This window comes from Globicephala melas, chromosome 19 (assembly GCF_963455315.2).
Source record: "Globicephala melas chromosome 19, mGloMel1.2, whole genome shotgun sequence".
In the NCBI taxonomy this organism is placed as follows: domain Eukaryota; kingdom Metazoa; phylum Chordata; class Mammalia; order Artiodactyla; family Delphinidae; genus Globicephala; species Globicephala melas.
Genome location: NC_083332.1, coordinates 6,689,964 through 6,707,844, shown reverse-complemented (window position 1 = coordinate 6,707,844; position 17,881 = coordinate 6,689,964). Strand labels below are relative to the sequence as shown.

The 17,881-nt window shown below is 51.9% G+C and overlaps 2 protein-coding genes across 23 annotated transcripts in view; one reads left to right on the top strand and one right to left on the bottom strand.

The window, feature by feature from the left end:
* The window catches only part of VRK3 (VRK serine/threonine kinase 3), a 70,092-nt gene that overhangs the window by 11,873 nt on the left and 40,338 nt on the right, over positions 1-17,881 (bottom strand). The window contains exon 15 of one of the 18 annotated variants that reach the window (XM_060289717.1): positions 4,312-4,382. The exons of 13 other annotated variants lie outside the window; for them this stretch is intronic. In XM_060289717.1, the coding sequence (XP_060145700.1) occupies positions 4,327-4,382 (56 nt within the window). In that variant the 3' untranslated portion in view covers positions 4,312-4,326. Of the gene's footprint in view, positions 1-4,311; positions 4,383-10,960; positions 10,990-11,744; positions 11,771-15,109; positions 15,607-17,881 lie in introns of those variants that run through there. 4 more of the 18 variants (XM_060289718.1, XM_060289719.1, XM_060289714.2 and 1 more) reach the window with 4 other exon arrangements.
* Positions 2,191-16,873, top strand: SIGLEC11 (sialic acid binding Ig like lectin 11). 5 transcript variants are annotated; one of them, XM_060289697.2, is made up of 10 exons: positions 2,191-2,396; positions 2,484-2,867; positions 2,986-3,315; positions 3,515-3,562; positions 6,673-6,930; positions 7,020-7,304; positions 7,543-7,639; positions 8,141-8,207; positions 14,792-14,941; positions 15,597-16,873. In XM_060289697.2, the coding sequence occupies exons 1-10, from the start codon at positions 2,351-2,353 to the stop codon at positions 15,618-15,620; spliced, it is 1,689 nt and encodes a 562-aa protein (XP_060145680.1). In that variant the 5' UTR covers positions 2,191-2,350; the 3' UTR covers positions 15,621-16,873. The 5 variants fall into 5 exon arrangements, with proteins under 5 accessions (XP_060145680.1, XP_060145681.1, XP_060145682.1 ...); XM_060289698.2 differs by having other exon boundaries at positions 2,194-2,396; positions 14,792-14,818; XM_060289699.2 differs by lacking the exon at positions 14,792-14,941 and having other exon boundaries at positions 2,195-2,396.

The following is a 17,881-nucleotide window of genomic DNA, read 5'->3' as shown; positions in this document are numbered from 1 at the left end:
AAGTCATGTGGACAGTGCTTAATTGTCCGAGTGTTATGGACTGAATCCCCCCATCCCCAATTCATATGTTGAAGCCCTAACCCCCTCAATGTGACTGTATTTGGAGATAGAAACAAGGGGGTAATTAAGGTTAAATGAGGTCATAAGGGTGGGACCCTTATGCAATAGGATTAGTGCCCTTATAGGAAGAGACACAGAGACACCACAGTTCTCTCTCTCTCCCTCTCTCTGTCTCTGACATGTGAGGGCACAGTGAGAAGGCAGCTATCTGCCAGCCAGGAAGCAGACCCTCGCCAAGCTAACACCTGGATCTTGGACTTCTGGCCTCCAGAACTGTGAGAAAGTGTTGATACATTTCTGTTGTTTAAGCTGCCCAGTGTGTGGTATCTTATGGCAACTCAAAGCTGACCAATACACCCAGCAACAATGTGTGACAGCATTTGTGGAGTATAAACCTTGGTGTCCAGCGTTTTTACTGGGGGTCTGTTATGGGTTGAATTGTGTCCCTCCAAAAAAGATGTTCAAGACCTAACCCCCAGTACCTGCGAATGTGACCTTATTTGGAAACAGGGTCTTTGCAGGTGATCAAGTTAAGGTGAGGTCATTAGGGTGGGCCTAATCCGATATGACCAGTATTCTTATTAAAAAATAAAAAGGAAATGTGGACACCGAGACACACATGCCAAGGGCTTAGGATTCCCTCCCAGGAGCTGGGTAAAGCCCACGCCTCTCTTTGGATGAGGTTAATTCTTTACTACATGTATTGCCAGTCACTTGAGAAGTTGGGTTAGATGCCAGCAGAGTGGGCCCAGATATGTGTCCTTCATTCCTATGTTGTCCCGACCCTCAGGAGAGGGACAGATGCTCATCAACCCAGCCTCTGGGCAGTGCTGACCACGCTCTCCTCTTAGGGCAGGTCTGAGTCTGGAAGCTTCTTACAAGTGCTGCCTAAATCTTTTGCAGGCCCCTGAGCAAAATGAAAATGTGAGGTCCCTTTGACAAAAAAAAAAAGCAGGAAAAACCTTTTTCCTTTTTTCCATGGACAGTCTATCAGTCATGTTTTGTTTTTCTCTTAACATTAAAAAAAATTGTCTTAAAATACCCATAACATAAAATTTACCATTTTAACCATTTTTAAAATAGATTTTTTATTTATTTATTTTTGGCTGCAATGGGTCTTAGTTGTGGCATGCGGGATCTTTCGTTGTAGTGCACGGGTTTCTCTCTCGTTGTGGCGTGGGCTCCAGAGCGCGTGGGTTCTGTAGTTGCAGCACTTGGGCTCTCTAGTTGCAGTGCACGAGCTTAGTTGCCCCATGGCACATGGGATCTTAGTTCCCCAACCAGGGATTGAACTGGCATCCCCTGCATCGCAAGATGGATTCTTAACCACTGGGCCACCAGGGAAGTCCCTGTTCATAGTGTTTATATTTGCTAGTTAACGTCCAATCCCTTGGGCTTGACTTGGGGGATGGGCAGTGCAGACACTCACAGGCACCCACTCAACTCAGCACACTCCAGACCCTCTCTGTGCCCAAGTGGTGGGATGGGGGTGCGAGGGTGGGCCCAGAAGCTGTCTCCAGATCCAGGACGTCCCCGGATTGACCGCGTGTGATTCAAAGTTCCAATCCCCCCCGGCATGCACTCCTTATCCATTAGACTTCACTTACAAAATGCAAACTCAAAGATAAAATTATTAAGAATTTCAAGATGGCAACCTCAGAGCATCAAACCCCAGGCGGGAAGCCCTTCTGAGCATGAAGCCGTGTGCAAATGTTCCACTTCGTACTGTGGAGCTGGGATCCTTGTGTGGACACATACACGGCCCCAAGACAGGCAGGGAGGTGAGTAGACTTTGGAGAGCCTGGGTGGGGGCACTGGATTTGGGGTCACGCAAAAGTGAGGCAGGATTTGTGAGGTCATACCCTCCACTGCCTGCAGCCCCTGCGTGCAGTAGATGTTTGCCTGGCAAATGAATGAATGAATGAATAAATGAATGAATGAATGAATCCCTGCTTCCAGCACCTCACCTGGAGCCTTTCCCCGCCTGTTTCCTGGGAGAGCCCCGCTCCTGGCACCGCCCTCCCCCTAGGCTGACCCAGGGTGGCTGCTTCCTGGGGTCAGGGTTTAGAGCAGCCCTGTATCCTCTCTCTGCTCTGGTGCTTCCATCTATGAAAGGAGAAGTCAGAAGAGATGTCTTCCAGACATTTGCAGTTCCGAGCTTCCTCTTTCACTCATCTGTGGATGGTAACTGTGCCCCTCTCCCCCAGAAGCTTCCTGTTGGGGCTTCCTCCCCGGACAGACAGGCAGGTCTAGAAACTGGACAGTCCTGGAAACTCCTGGCCCCTTAAACATGGACAGGCTGCTGCTGCTGCTGCTGCTGCCCCTGCTACGGGCGGGTGAGTGCGTGGATAGTGGGGAGAGCAGGGTCCCGGCCGGGACAGGGCTGGGGCTGGAGCTGTAGCTGAGCCTCTGTGTCCCCCCAGGGTCCCTGCAGCAGAATCCGTGGTACCAGCTGCAAGTGCAGGAATCGGTGACAGTGCAGGAGGGTTTGTGTGTCCTTGTGCCCTGCACCGTCTCCTATCCCTTGCTTGGCCAGACCGACTCTACACCCATTTATGGTGAATGGTTCCAGAAAGTGGATAGACCATCCCAAATGGACCTTCCCATGGCCACAAACAACCCGGGCAGGGGAGTAAAAAAGAAGAGAAAAATCCCATTCCACCTCCTCGGGGACCCTGGGGCGAACAACTGCTCCCTGGGCATCACAGACGCCCGGAAGGGGGACAGTGGAAACTATTATTTTCAGCTGATGAGAGGTGATGTGAAACATAGTTACAAAAATAACCTGCTCATTGTGAACGTGACAGGTACGGAAGGGTCCCCAGGAACAGATAACAGGGATGGGGGGGAAGGACGGACCCCCCTGTCCCTCCACCTCTAAGGGGGACATTGGCGCATGGTCACATCAGGGCTGGGCACACACAGGGGTCCCCTCTGCGGTCTGGCTTCTCCCTCTCTGCTCTCCAGCGCTGACACGGACCCCCGATATCTACATCAAGGAGCCCCTGGAGTCCGGCTCTAGCAGCCACGTGACGTGCTCCGTGCCAGGGGCCTGTGACCGGGCCACGCCGCCCACCATCTCCTGGACCGGGGCTGCCCTCCGCCCCCCGGGACTGGACTCGAAGGGGGCCTATAACTCCTCGGAGATCCTGCTCACCCCCGGCCCGCAGGACCACGGCACCAACCTCACCTGCCGGGTGACCTTCCACAGGGCTGGCGTGAGCACGGAGAGGACCGTCATGCTCAACGTGTCCTGTGAGCGCGGAATCAGGATGGCGGGGTGCTCGCGGGGCGGGGAATCGGCGCCGGTGACCCGCAGGCCAGGGGCTGGGAGGGTCTGCCGGAAGGATGTAGGCCCTGTTCTGCTGTGCTTCCAGTTCTGTGCCTCCTGGGGCGTGGGGGGCGCGGAAGGGTCAGCTCTGACTCTCTTCCTCACTGCGTCTCTCTGCCCTAGACGCCCCCCAGAACCTGACCATCAGCATCTCCCGAGGAAATGGCACAGGTAGGAAGGGAGGGCTGTGGGGATACAGTGGGGATGGGAGAGACGGGAGAGCCCCCATTCACTCCTAGACAGATTGTTTTTTATTTACTATTCATTTCGTGCGAAGATGATTTGTCAAACATATGCAAATTATGAGGAAACACCATAAAAGGAAGACCCGGGGCTTCCCTGGTGGCGCCGTGGTTGAGAGTCCGCCTGCCGATGCAGGGGACACGGGTTCGTGCCCCGATCTGGGAAGATCCCACATGCCGCGGAGCGGCTGGGCCCGTGAGCCATGGCCGCTGAGCCTGCGCATCCGGAGCCTGTGCTCCGCAACGGGAGAGGCCACAGCAGTGAGAGGCCCGCGTACCGCAAAAAAAAAAAAAAAAAAAAAAGGAAGACCCGGGTGGTACTTACCACCCTGGGTAAGAACTGGAAGATCATCTCCACCTTTGGAGCACCCGATTTTAGCCCCTCCCTTCTGGCCTCGGAGAAAGCCACTACACTGAATTTTGTGTGATTCTTCTTTTTATTGATTTCATTTTACTTTATTTATTTAAAAAATATGTATTTCTTTATTTTTGGCTGCCTTGGGTCTTTGCTGCTGCACGCGGGCTTTCTCTAGTTGTGGCGAGAGGGGCCTGCTCTTCGTCTCGGTGCGCGGGCTTCTCTTGCTGCGGAGCACGGGCTCTAGGCGCGTGGGCTTCAGTAGTTGTGGCACGTGGGCTCAGTAATTGTAGCTGGCGTGCTCTAGAGCGCAGGCTTGCTAGTTGCGGCGCATGGACTTAGTTGCTCCATGGTACTTGGGATCTTCCTGGACCAGGGCTTGAACCCGTGTCCCCTGCATTGGCAGGCGGATTCTTAACCGCTGTCCACATTAGGACATTCACAATGTGGTGCAACTACCCAGCTCAACCTAATTGCAAAACTTTCCCATCACCCAGAAAGAAAGCCCTGTACCTGTTAAGTACTCAAGTCCTCTTCTCCCCTCTCTCCAGCCCCAGGCAACTACTCATCTACTTTCTGTCTCTGTGAATTTGCTATGAATTCTGGACATTTACAGAAATGGAATTATACCATATGTGGACTTTTGTGTCTGGCTTCTTTCACTTAATGTGATGTTTTCAAGGTTCATCCGCATTGTGGCGTTGATCAGAACTTCCCTCCTTTTTACGGCTGAATAATATTCCACCGTGTGGATGGACCACCATCTGTGTCTCCATCCATCTGCTGATGGGCATTTGGGTTGTTTCTACCTTGTGGCCGTTGTGAATGGTGCTTCTCTGAACATTCCTGGACAAGTAACTGTTTGAGTCCCTGATGTCAATTCTTTTGAGTCTGTACCTGGGAGTGGATTTTCTGTGGCAGAGCTGCCTTGACTTTGGTGTGGCAACATCTCATGATCTTGACTTTCACCCGCAGTGCTTGGAGCCGTAATGACCATGTCTCCTTGTCGACAGACCATTCCACTGCGGAACTTAGTTTTCCATTCCATTTTTGTTTTTGTTTTTCTCTTTTCCGTTCTACTTTTTTTTTTTTTTTGCGGTACGCGGGCCTCTCACCGCTGTGGCCTCTCCCGTTGCGGAGCACAGGCTCCGGAGGCGCAGGCTCAGCGGCCATGGCTCACGGGCCCAGCCGCTCCGCGGCATGTGGGATCTTCCCGGACCGGGGCACGAACCCGTGTCCCCTGCATCGGCAGGCGGACTCTCAACCACTGTGCCACCAGGGAAGCCCTATCCATTCTACTTTTGACAAGCGTTTGAGTTCACTGATTTTAGTTTTCCTGGGAATGTCCCTTCAAACATTCCCCACTCCCTGGGCGAACAGAATAGCCTTTCTTTTGGGCAATACTTCTAAAGCTTGATTGAGCACACACATTTCTCAACGACCTTGTGACAATGAAGATTCTTACTCTGGAGGCCCAGCAAGGCCTGCAAATCTGCATTTCTAACCAGCTCCTGAAGGGTGCTGATCTCCTGGGTCACAGTCCCTACTCTGAGTTATGAGATTATAAGTCTTAGGGCCAGGAGCATAATTGTGGGGCCTCAGGGATGTATATATATATAATTTTTAAATTAATTAATTAATTTGGCTGTGCTGGGTCTTAGCTGTGGCATACAGGATCTTTTTTTTTTTTTTTTTTTAGTCATGGCATGCGGGCTCTAGTTCCCTGACCACGGATCAAACCTGGGCCCCCTGCCTTGGGAGCACGGAGTCTTAACCTCTGGACCACCAGGGAGGTCCCTCAGGGATGTCTATTATCGATGCCACTAGATGAGGCTATGACAGAATAGCTCTGGAGTGGCCACATGTTGCCTGGGACAAGAGGAATTTGTCACTTGGGGAGTCAGTGTGGGAGGGATTTCATCCTGGACACCTCTTCCTTCCTCTGTGAATTTTAGAATGCGAGATGTGAACGCCCTATTTATCCTGAGATAACCGGGGCAAAGGAGGTGAGGAGGTAGAGACCAGGTCCTGAAGAGCCTTGAAGGATCTGGGACTTGAATTTTGGATACTTGAACGGCTAATGGTGAGCAGTTCAGGAAGGAAGGAGAGAAACGTGGATGAGGGCAAATGCCTCAGAGAAGTTAAGGGGCAACCCATGTCCATCCACAGATGGACAGATGAACAAAACATGGTCTATTCGGACAATGGATGAGATTCAGCCATGAAAAGGAATGAGGCACTGATACACGTAGATGAACCTTGGAAACATCATGCTGAGGGGAAGAAGCTGGATATTTACACGCCATGGCCGGAAGAGACAAATCCATAGAGACAGAAATTAGTGGCTGCGTAGGGCTGGGGTGATGGGAGGATTGCGGGTGGTGGCTAAGGGGTGCAGAGTGTTGTGGGGGGTCATGAAAATGTTCTAAAATTGATTGCGGTGATAGTTATCGCATGACTTTTAGGTGATATGTAAATGGAGTTGAATGGTATGTGAATTATATCTCAATAAAGCTGCTTAAAAAACTACTTGTGGGATTCCTTCCCAACTTAAAAAAAAAAGTAGAAAGGAGAGAGACATAGAAACAGGGCTTCATAGCCTGGGCTCAGCTCTCTCTTTCTCTCTGTCTGTCTCTCTCTGTGTCTCTGTCTCTGTCTTTGTCTCTCTCTCTCTCTCTCTCCAGAGCTGAATTACCTGGGGAACGGCTCATCTCTTCCTGTCCTGGAAGGAGAATCTCTGCGCCTGGCCTGTGTCACCGACAGCAACCCCCCAGCCACACTGAGCTGGTCCCGGGGGAGCCGGACCCTGAGCCCCTCACATCCCTCGAACCCCGGGGTCCTGCAGGTGCCCCGGGTGGTGTCGGGCCATGAAGGCGAATTCACCTGCCTAGCTCAGCATCCTCAGGGCTCCCTGTGGACCTCCGTGCGTCTCTCCGTGCAGAGTGAGCTGGGAGGAGGGAGAACACCCAGGGAGAGGACACTCAGGTCCGGGGGAGGGGAGGGGCACGCTGATACTTCTCCTTCCCCACAGACGCCCCGCAGCTGCTGGGACCCTCCTGCTCCCAGGAGGAGGAGGGTCTGCACTGCGACTGTTCCTCCCGAGCCCAGCCAGCCCCCTCCCTGCGCTGGCGGCTGGGGGAGGGGCTGCTGGAGGGGAATTTCAGCAACGCCTCCTTCAAGGTCACCTCCAACTCGGCTGGGCCCTGGGCCAACAGCTCCCTGAGCCTCCGCGAGGGGCTCAGCTCTGGCCTCAGACTCGGCTGCGAGGCCCAGAACGTCCACGGGGCCCAGAGCGCCACTGTCCTGCTGCTGCCAGGTCAGGGGGCCTGTTGAGGGCAGAGGCTTGGGGGGAAAGGAGTCTCCATCCTTTGCAGATGGAGCTTGTGGGGAGAGGGGCCTGGACGGGAGGGGATGAGAGACAGGGGTGGGAGCAGAGTTCTGTTCTTTGGCTGGTTGGGGGCTGCAGAAGAGGAGAGCTCAAATTCTGTGGGAGGAAGGGGCACGAGGGTCCTGGGGCTTGGAGGGGAGTCACCCTACACCCCGATCATCTGCAGGGAAGCCCAAGCTTGGAAGAGAATTCATTCTGGGGGCCGTCGGAGGAGCTGGCATCGCTGGCCTGCTCAGTCTCTGTTCCTGCCTCATCTTCTTCACGTGAGTGTCATCTCTTGGGGGAGGGAGGCGAGTGCAGGGGGCGGGAAGGGGTCTGAGCCCTGGAGTCCCAGGCAGCCCCCCCTGGAGGAATCTGGGTGGTGCAGGGTTTTGGAGAACTGGGCCTTGAGTCAGGGAATCAGAGCAGGGTCTGTCCCCACCCCTCCATCCCAGCCATCCGTGAAGGGCGCCCGTTCTCATTATGAAGGTCAATAAGGTGAGGCGCACCCCCTACCCCCTGGCCTCGGTCAGCCCTTCTAGCCTCTTTTTTTGTTTTTTTTAAAAAATTTTTCTTATTTTTGGGCCACACCGTGTGGCACTTGGGATCTTAGTTCCCTGACCAGGGATCGAACCCATGCCCCCTGCAGTGGAAACTTGGAGTCTTAACCACTGGGCTGCCAGGGAAGTCCCAGCCCTTCTAGCCTCTTAAGCAGGGAGGACAGTAGTCGCCCTCCAAGCTCTGAGTCAGCTGGGCTGCTGAAAGGTCCTGGCTTCCCCTTTCAGAGTGAAGACCTTCAGGAAGGCCCCCGGTGAGAAGGATGCGCCCTCCATGCTGGGTCCCACCTCCCAGGTGAGTGACGGGCGCTCTGTCCCTCGGGATTCCATCTGGCTATCTCCCCAGCATGGCCATGGCTGCAGTCCTCTTGATGACTTAAGACGCTCATCATGACCCACACAGGCTTTTCCTCTTGGACCCTATCAACACAGTCACCCAGCCCAGTGACCTGGGAGTCATCCTTCCCTCTGCTCTCTGTCTCCTCTCTCAGAGCCAAGGACCACCCAGCCATCTTACTGATTGTACTCAGTTCCAACTGGGCCCTCCCGACCCCTACCTCCTCCTTTCTCTCTGGACCGCTGACCCACTTTCCCCCCACTTCCTACCTCACCTCCCCAAGACAGGATGCCACAAGGCTCTCCCCAAAATAATTATCTACTACCAAGTTTGGGGGTCCCCGAGACAAGCTCAATTTCAATAACTCACCAGAAGGACTCACAAAACTCACTGAAAGCTTTTATACTCATGGTTATAGTATATCACAGGACAAGGATAGAGATTAAAATCAGCTAAGGAAAAAGGCACATGGGGCAGAGTCCGGGGTAGACCAGGCATGAGTACCCAGTTGCCTCTTTCAAGTGGAATTATGCAGAAAGTGCTTAATTCTCCCAGCAATGATGTGTGATAACATGTATGGGCTATTGCCAGACAGGGAAGCACACCTGAGCCTTCACATCCAGAGTGTTTTTTCTTTTTTTTTTTGGCCAACTGAGCAGCTTGTGGGATCTCAGTTCCCCGACCAGGCATCAAACTCATGTCCTTGCAGTGGAAATAAGGAGGCCTAACCACTGGACGGCCAAGAAATTCTCCCATACCCAGCGTTTTTATTGGGAGTTGGTTACGTTGGCATGGCTGACTGCCCACATGGCTTAGTGTCCAGTGTCTGCAGAGGTGTGATACTGTGGGACCCAAAGCCCCCACCATCTGTCACATTGTTACACCATCGAGTGTGGGCCAAGACCCGGGTGAACACAGACACTCTCATCAGTCAGGATATTTCAAGGGCTTAGAGGTTCCCTCCCAGGGGCTGGGGCAAAGGGTCACATTTTCTTTGGGCAAGGTTAACCCTTTCTGGCACAACAAGATCCTTTGATTTTAGGGTTCATAATGCAATTGGGTGATTATGTTTGCCTGAACCTCTGAAATGCTGAGTGGTCCCTGAAGGGCCATCCAGGTCTGAGCAAATCCCTGTCCTCACACCATCCATCCCATTTTTGTCCCATCTTAATTTGCAATTATATAGTAATATAATTGACTACTGCTTTAATGCCTGCTCCCCGCCATCCCCCCACCCCCACCCCAGCAAGTTGCAGGAGGTCAGGAATGGTGTCTTCTTTGTTCCTCACTGAATATTCAGAGCCTGGCACCAGGGGAGCTCTTCCATAAGGCAGCACTGGAGTCAGAAAGATCTAACATACATCTTGGCCTTACCAATGACTAAATGTGTGATTTGGGGATATTTACTTAGCTTCGATTTCTCCCCCTGATACATGGGGATAATAGTGTCTCCCAAGTAGACTGTTGTGAGGAATCCAGGAGACTGGCAACTAATTACTAAGGGCCAGGCATTATTACTCTCAAGCATTTGTTGAATGAATGAATGAATGAATGAATGGGGGCCTCAGCCAATGTCTGGAATGAATAGATGAAAGACTGAATGTTCAGTTTTCAGGTTTACTTATGGACCCCACTTGCTCTCTTCCAGCCCTGTTATCCTAGTATGACCCCCTTCTTTCCCTCCACTCAGGGTTACCAGCATGAGTGTCCTCCAGGCAGCCCCCGGGACCTCCCCCTACCAGTGGTGGCCGCCCCCACTTCTGGGGTGGAACGGGAGCTCCATTACGCCTCCCCCAGTTTCTACATGCTGAGGCCCTGGGAGCCTCAGGACCAGGAGGCCGCCAGCACCACCGAATATGCTGAGATCAAGATCCATAAATGACGACCCCCAGCTCTGGAGACCTCCCCCGACCAGAGCTCCCCAAAGACTCTCGGCTGTCGTTGGGCTGCATCGCATCCCTCTGCCCCACCTGCCCCTCCCCCTCCCCCTCCCCTCCACAGGGACCCACCCCTGGGGCACTTCCTCCTCCCCACACATTGCATACTGGCCTCTCTCTGAGCCTGCTTCCTGGAAACTCAATTTGTGTATTTTCTCAGACAAAAAAAATCATTCGCTGATTATCTGAAATCAATGATTCAAGGGTACCTCTTGAATTTTGTGTCCTTGATATTTTGGTTCTCCTTAAGTTTCTGGTTTTGCAGAATCTGCTTATAAAATTCCTTGCACTTCCAGTCTGTGTCCCTTTACATTGTAATATAGTTTTTACGGGGGTCACATCCAACTGATTTTGTTCTTTTTTCCATTGAGTGTCCATTTAATTTTTTCCATTGTTTCCATTCATGAGGAAACATGCCCAACAAGAGCATTATGGGCCAAGATAGGGAATGTGTTTTGGGCATAAAGTTAATAACTTCATGCTGATGACTGTTCTTCAAATTGGAGGTGTTGAAGCATGTAATTCCATCTTTCATAGCGGATTTTGCTTTGCCATTTTTCAGGGTCATGTTGCATCTCTTGATCAATGACCTTCAAAAATGGTGTCCACCGACAAAACAAGAGCATGGTTGCCACTTTTTACCCCCTTCCTCAACATGACACAAGATGGTTCCATGTGCTCTCATGCTGGCAGAGTATTTGGTAACATCTGTGTAAGAGGATCACATTCTCCAAGACATGAAGTCTTTTTGAAAATATCATCGTGGGAATGCCACAGTAATTACCCACTTCAAGTCAGAATTTCTTCTCACAGATGTTGAAAACAAACAGATGGTTACCAAAGAGGAAAGGAGGCAGGGAGGGATAAATTAGGAGTTTGGGATGAACAGATACACACTACTATATATAAAAGAGATAAACAACAAGGACCTACTGCATAGCTCAGGGAACCATATTCATTATCTTGTAATAACTAATAAGGGAAAAAAATCTGAAAAAGAATTTATATGTATATATGTATAACTGAATTACTTTGCTGTACACCTGAAACTAACACAACATTGTAAATCAACTATACTTCAAATTTAGAAAAAAATTTCTTTTCCTGTTCTAAGTCATGTCTCTTTTAAGAATAGCCTTGACACTTAAAGAAATTTTCCATCAATTCTTTAAACAACAGAGCACTTAACATTGTTTTCTGTTCTTTCTATATATTGATTTTTGGCTGCCTTGGGTCTTGGTTGCTGCGCGCAGGCTTTCTCTAGTTGCGGCGAGCGGGGGCTACTCTTCATTGCGGTGCGACAGCTTCTCATTGCGGTAGCTTCTCCTGTTGTGGAGCACGGGCTCTAGATGTGCGGGCTTCAGTAGTTGTGGCATGCGGGCTCAGTAGTTTTGGCTTGCGTGCTCTAGAGCACAGGCTCAGTAGTTGTGGTGCACGGGCTTAGTTGCTTCGCGGCATGTGGGATCTTCCTGGGCCAGAGCTCGAACCCGTGTCCCCTGCATTGGCAGGTGGATTCTTAACCGCTGCGCCACCAGGGAAGTCCTCTGTTCTTTTAATTTGCATAATTCTATGGCTAAACCAACCCTGGAAATTATAAGTAAGCAATGAAACATGCTTCCCCCCATGGATTATTTTATTATTTTTATTTTTATTTTGGCCGTGCCGTGTGGCTTGTGGGATCTTAGCTTCCCAACCAGGGATTGAACCTGCACTCTCAACAGTGAAAGCACCGATTCCTAACCACTGGACTGCCAGGGAATTCCCATGGATTATTATTATCTTCTTCTATAAAATTTATTTATTTATTTATTTATTATTTTTGGCTGCACTGGGTCTTTGTTGCTGTGCACAGGCTTTATTTAGTTGCGGCGAGAGGGGGCTACTCTTTGCTGTGGTGCGCAGGCTTCTCATTGCGGTGGCTCCTCTTGTTGCGGAGCATGGGCTCTAGGCGCGGGGGCTTCAGTAGTTGCAGCACGCGGGCTGCAACTAGAGAAAGCCCACTCAGCAATGAAGACCCAACGCAGCCAAAAATAAATAAAATAAGTTAAAAAAATAAATAAACTAATAGCAATTCAGTTTAAAAAATATATCATCTACGTTTCACAACGTAGATGTGAAACATCTACATCTCACAACATAGATGTGAAACATTTCACAAACACCCAACATAATTTGCATTTGTAGACTCTCCACCAAAGCAGTAAAAATTTCCCCATTAACTTCCAACTGGGTGTTAAAAATAAGACAACAGGCCCAAAATGGAGTTGCTTATGCTAAGCCCCACGTCACCAAACAGAGACTCCATGACAGTGTTGGCTCTTCCAGAAATGGCATCTTAAACCATCAGTCAGGAATCATCTGATCAGAATTAGTTAAGCAATGTGCCTGACAGACCCCTGCAGTCCCCTGAAGAAAAGCAAGTTTGCAATAAGCAAACTGCTTTTTTTGCCTAGTAGAACTTTCTTTCTTCCTTTTTTTTTTGTGCGGTACGCGGGCCTCTCACTGCTGCGGCCTCTCCCGCCGCAGGGCACAGGCTCCGGACGCGCATGTTCAGCGGCCATGGCCCACGGGCCCAGCTGCTTCGCAGCACGTGGGATCCTCCCAGACCAGGGCACGAACCTGCATCCCCTGCATCGGCAGGCGGACTCAACCACTGCGCCACCAGGGAAGCCCAGCAGAACTTTCTTGTTCCTGCTTCCTTCTGCCTCTAAAAAGTCTTTCAACATCTGTTCTATCTGCTCGACAGGATGCTGCTCAGTTCAGGAATCACTGAACAGAGCCGATTAGATCTGTAAAAGGTACTCAGCTGAATTTTAACATCCATAAGGAAGTCTCTGCAAACATTTGCTATCGTTTCTGAGGTCTCATCCGGAAGGAATTTTACTTGCAATAGCCTTAGAAGCAATCCTTTTTCGTAAGAAAAATATTTCACAAGGGAAGGGAAGTGATTTGTCCTTCCCAGCTGCCTACTGGGCGGCCCCTCTTGGAGATGAAACCCCACACCTTGTTAGGGAACCACTGACCGAAACTGCCCGCCTTTGCCAAGCACGATAATAACCGCTTGCATGAGTTGTCTCATGACAGGAGGTCCTGATAAACAACACGGTGCTTGCGGGAGAATTCAGGAGGGGCCAAAACGAGGGAGGAGACGCCAGTCGGTAATATGTCCTGCCAACCTCCCACAAATCCTCATGCTAGAATCCATCTTGGCGGAGATGCGTGCACCACCAGGAAGGACCCTGAGTCAGCCCAAATATGGGCACAAGCAAGATGCTTGGCCAGAAACAACCCGGAAACTAACCCCATCACCATAAACCTTGAGACCGCGAGCCACGTGGCAGAGCCGTTCTCCGGGGTTCCCTTACCCTGCTGCTCTCCGCCGGGGCGCCCCTTCCCAGTGAAGTCTCTTGCTTTGTCAGCACACGTGTCTCCTTGGACAATTCATTTCTGAGTGTTAGATCTCACTCTCGGGCCCTGGAAGGGGACCCCTTCCGGTAACAACTTGAGTTTACTGAAGGCTCAGAGGTGCCCTGCAGTAAAAATTATTTTAAAACGCACACCCCCAGCACCACAAATGTCTCACTAACCTTTAGCCAGGGTTTCATTTTGGGGCAGAGGAGGGATGGAGGGGACAGAGGACAGGTTCCAGCCACTGTCGGCCACATGGTAGCCTGTGAGTCACTTCCACTCCCCTGGGCCCTGTGATTCTCATCTAATGCCGATGACCACACTCTCCTCTTTCAGAGGTTGGGGGATGAGCTACCAAAACCTGGGCTCTGGAGACAGATTAAAGCGGGCTCATTGACAGGGAGGGAAACTGCCCACGTTCTCGCTGCTCTGCCACGACGGACATGGGACTCTCCCATTGTCTGAGCAGCGCTGGGTCTCGCTGCCTTTGCTCGCTCAGAGAGAAGGGTGGAGGACAGGGGGCTGCCGGACTTTGATGCTGGACTGGCCAAGTGCACCGAGGGCAGGATGACGGGAGGGGCAGGTGTTGACTATGACCGTCCCTCTTGCCTGATCTGGGGCCCTGAAGGGTGGCTGACGTCCCTCTTCTTTTGTGGACTCATAAACACAGAGGGGCTGTAAGTAGGAGATTTTCTGATGGGTTTTCTCTCTCCTTAAGGACTACCTCCTTCTGGAAAGGATTATACACACTTCCTTTCAGCCAGGAAACGATCATCAGTCTGCCAATCTCCTTTCCTCTCCCGAGCAGGGAGAGAATCAGGGCGTCTCAGAGCAGTTTCTTCCCCCATCCGGCCTCTGATTCTCCCCATCTCAAAGCAGGGTGGATGGTGTAAGATATCCAAGGTCCAATTCGGGGAGGCGGGTTTATCCCCTCCTCCGTCTTAGCCTCTCCCAGTCTAATCATTGGCCACGTGCTGCCGGCCAGCCTGCCTTTGACGTCTCTCCCCAGGCCCTCCTTTCCTCTAACTACCCTCCCACAGCTTCCTCCCTGGTCCCTCTGAGTCCAGGCTCCCCCCAGAGGTGCCCTCCTGTCCCGAGGCCTCTCCCTCTCCATCACAGCCCGAGCTTTGTCTTCAGAGTGCCAATCACCACGTGAAGTCGTGTCCTTGAACACCGTCCCCTCCCGCTTGACTGTAGGCTCCGTCAGCTCAAGGACCTTGGCAGGTGTGTTTGGTTCATCGGGACCCTCTGTGCAGCATGATGCATGTCATACAGCATGTGCTCAAGAAACGCCTGCTGAATATTTCTCGAATGAAAGAAAGGGTGAATGTATGGAAGAGAAGAAGGGTAGGTGGATGGGAGAATGAGTAGTAAATGAATGGATGGATGAAAGGGTGAGTGGATGGAGGGATGGATGGACAAGTATATGGAGGGATGGATGGAGGGATGGAGGGAGGGATGGATGGAGGGATGGAGGGAGGGATGGATGGAGGGATGGACAGATAAGTGAAAGAATGGATGGATGAGTGTCTGCCTGCAAGTGTGAATAGATGTATGAAAGAGTAGATGGCTGGGTGAAAGCTTGAAGGCATGGGTGGGTGGGAGAAAAAAAAATGAGCTAAAGTTTTCCGAAAGGAACTTCGTTTGCAGACACCCAACCCTCCGAGCTCCAATGAAACCATTTATTGCTACAGCATAGTGGTGCCAACGGCAGCGTCCTTACTGAGAGGACCAGCCCAGCCCCTGTCTGTGAACTGGGGGTCTTCTCGGTCCAAAACGCCAGTGGCTGGTGGGAGACAACGGCTGAAGGGAGGGGTGGTCAAAGGAGGGAGTTCACAGTATCTGAGCCTAATTTCCGGGTTCCCTGAGGCTGATCTAGACGGATGATCTAAAGAAGTGGCAGGAATGCACATTCGAGGGATCTTTCTAGAAGCTTGTCTGTGATTCTAGAGCAGTCCTTGAGTCACATATCTTCTTTTTTTTTTTCTATTTCAAACTGCAGGCTGAAAGTTCTAGAAGACGATAAAAATGGCTGTCAGTGTCATTCATTCAAAGAGTACCCTTTAAGCCCCTACTGTGTGATAGGGGCTTTCTACTTTCTAGGGATGCGAGATACCACCACAAACAAGAGGAACAAGAAGACTTTGCTGGGCTTACAATCTGGAGGAGAAGCGTGGAGACACGACAGATTAAACACCTGTTTCCCTCCAGAAGGCGACAAGGGGAGGCCTCGGGATCTGAGAGGCAGTGATGAGAAGGAGCCGGTCATGCAAACCGAAGGGGAGGGGCTTCCCTGGTGGCGCAGTGGTTAAGAATCCGCCTGCCAGTGCAGGGGACACGGGTTTGAGCGCTGGTCTCGGAAGATCCCACATGCTGCGGAGCAACTAAGCCCGTGCACCACAACTACTGAGCCTGCGCTCTACAGTCCGCAACACAACTACTGAGCCCGTGTGCCACAACTACTGAAGCCTGCGCTCTACAGCCCGCGTGCCACAACTGAGCCTGTGAGCCACAACTACTGAAGCCCGTGCGCCTAGAGCCCGTGCTCCGCAACAAGAGAAGCCACCGCAATGAGAAGCCCGCACACCGCAAGGAAAAGCCCGCACACCGCAAGGAAGAGTAGCCCCCGCTCACCACAACTAGAGAACGCGCACAGCAACGAAGCCCCAACGCAGCCAAAAATAATAAATAAATTAATTAATTAAAAAAGAAGAGGAAAATCGTCACAGACCATGCGAATGGCAAGTGCAAAGGTCCTGAGGTAGGATTGAGCTTGGCCTGGCCTAGAATCTGAGGGGTGGTTGGGCGCTCGGGCCAAGGCAGAGGCAAGATGATCCTCAAGTTACTCCAAAGTCCCCGGGCTCCTTAAGGAGCATCTCTTCATTAAGTTCCTAACCAAGGGACAAACTTGGCAGTGAGTAAGTGGTCCCCAGAGAGTGAGCTGTAGTGATCCTGAAAGGGGCCGTTCGGTCTTTAGCTTTTAAATTTCCATGGTACTGGGGGTGGGGGACAGGGAGGTACTGAAAGACAGGCCAGCACTGACGGGAAGGCTGGACTCACCCACTCGGTAAATATGGGTGGAATATTTATGAGCCAGGCCAGCGATGTGAGTGGGAAGCACAGAGATGCAGAAACAGACGTGACCCGGCCCTCCCGGAGCTCACCACCAGCAGGTGACCAAACTCTGGGGGGTCCGGGCAGAGGCAGAGCCCTGGAGGAGAGGGCTAGAAGAGACTTAGCAGCCGCCTGCAGGGACAGGGCTGGGGGCAGAGAGGGGTGTGGGAGGACCCAGAGGTCTCTCAGGACAGCTGGGGGTTGGGGGGACAGAGACTGGGAGGGTGGCAAGCTGGGTGGAGGTCACGCCTTCACTTTTGGAGAGTGTCTGTGATTAAGGCAGGGAGCCTGCTAGGTTACTGAACAAACAACCTGGCATTTTTGGAGCGCTCTGCACCCAGGCACTGTGTGAAGAGCCGGACACACGTGTTACCTCGTGGTTTCAGCTCTGGGATGTGAGTAAGGGTTGCAGGGCTGAAGAAGCACCTGTCGTCAAGGTGCCAAGAGAAGACCACACTGTGGGAGCCAGGCTGCCACCCACAAGGATGCTCCTCGAGACGCACGCGGGCCTGCTTCCTCGGCCACGGCGCTGCTGGTAGCAGGCGGCCTGTGTGTCGCACAACAGGGGGCAGCATCCCCGGCCTCAACCCCTGAGATGCCAGCAGCACCTCTCCTCAGGCGTGAGCACCAAAAACGTCTCCAGACACTGCCAAATGGCCCCCGCGGGAACACTGCCTCTGTCTGAGAACCGCTGAGTTGGACAGACACTGAGCTTTGAATCCAGACAGACATGTGAGAGAAATGACAACCCCACGGACAGGGGAGGGCCCCGGGGAAGCTGCTCCTCAGAACCCATCCATGCTGCCTCACCAAAATGAACCGTCAAGGGAACTGAGTTTATAATTTTGACCTTCCACAGATTCCCGTACGCTCTCACTCAGTGCTAAGGGGAGTGTAAATGAGTGAGTACAGCCCCCGGGGAAGAGCAATCTGCTTATCTCCTTCAAAAGAAATCCATCCTCAGGCCTGTGTGCACACGGGTGTTCAAGGTGTTTTGTCTGGAAAACAAAACCCTGGCAAAGCAAGCCAACACCCAGCCACTGGCGTTACAAAGAGCATCCTTCATCGCCACCATCGAGGAGCTGCAAGACTGTGGGGGAAGGAACCAAACAGTATGATTGCCCTTCCCCATTATCCCAAGGAATGGCCATATGGGCTCAGTGCAACCACAAC

What these genes read in the sequence shown, in the direction of transcription:
- SIGLEC11 (XM_030849940.3), top strand. Translation starts at nt 2,351, where the DNA reads ATGGACAGGCTGCTGCTGCTGCTGCTGCTGCCCCTGCTACGGGCGG. An exon ending in GCTGCCCCTGCTACGGGCGG is followed by an intron (nt 2,397 to 2,483) that starts GTGAGTGCGTGG and finishes GTGTCCCCCCAG; the next exon opens with GGTCCCTGCAGCAGAATCCG. An exon ending in CACTGTCCTGCTGCTGCCAG is followed by an intron (nt 7,305 to 7,542) that starts GTCAGGGGGCCT and finishes GATCATCTGCAG; the next exon opens with GGAAGCCCAAGCTTGGAAGA.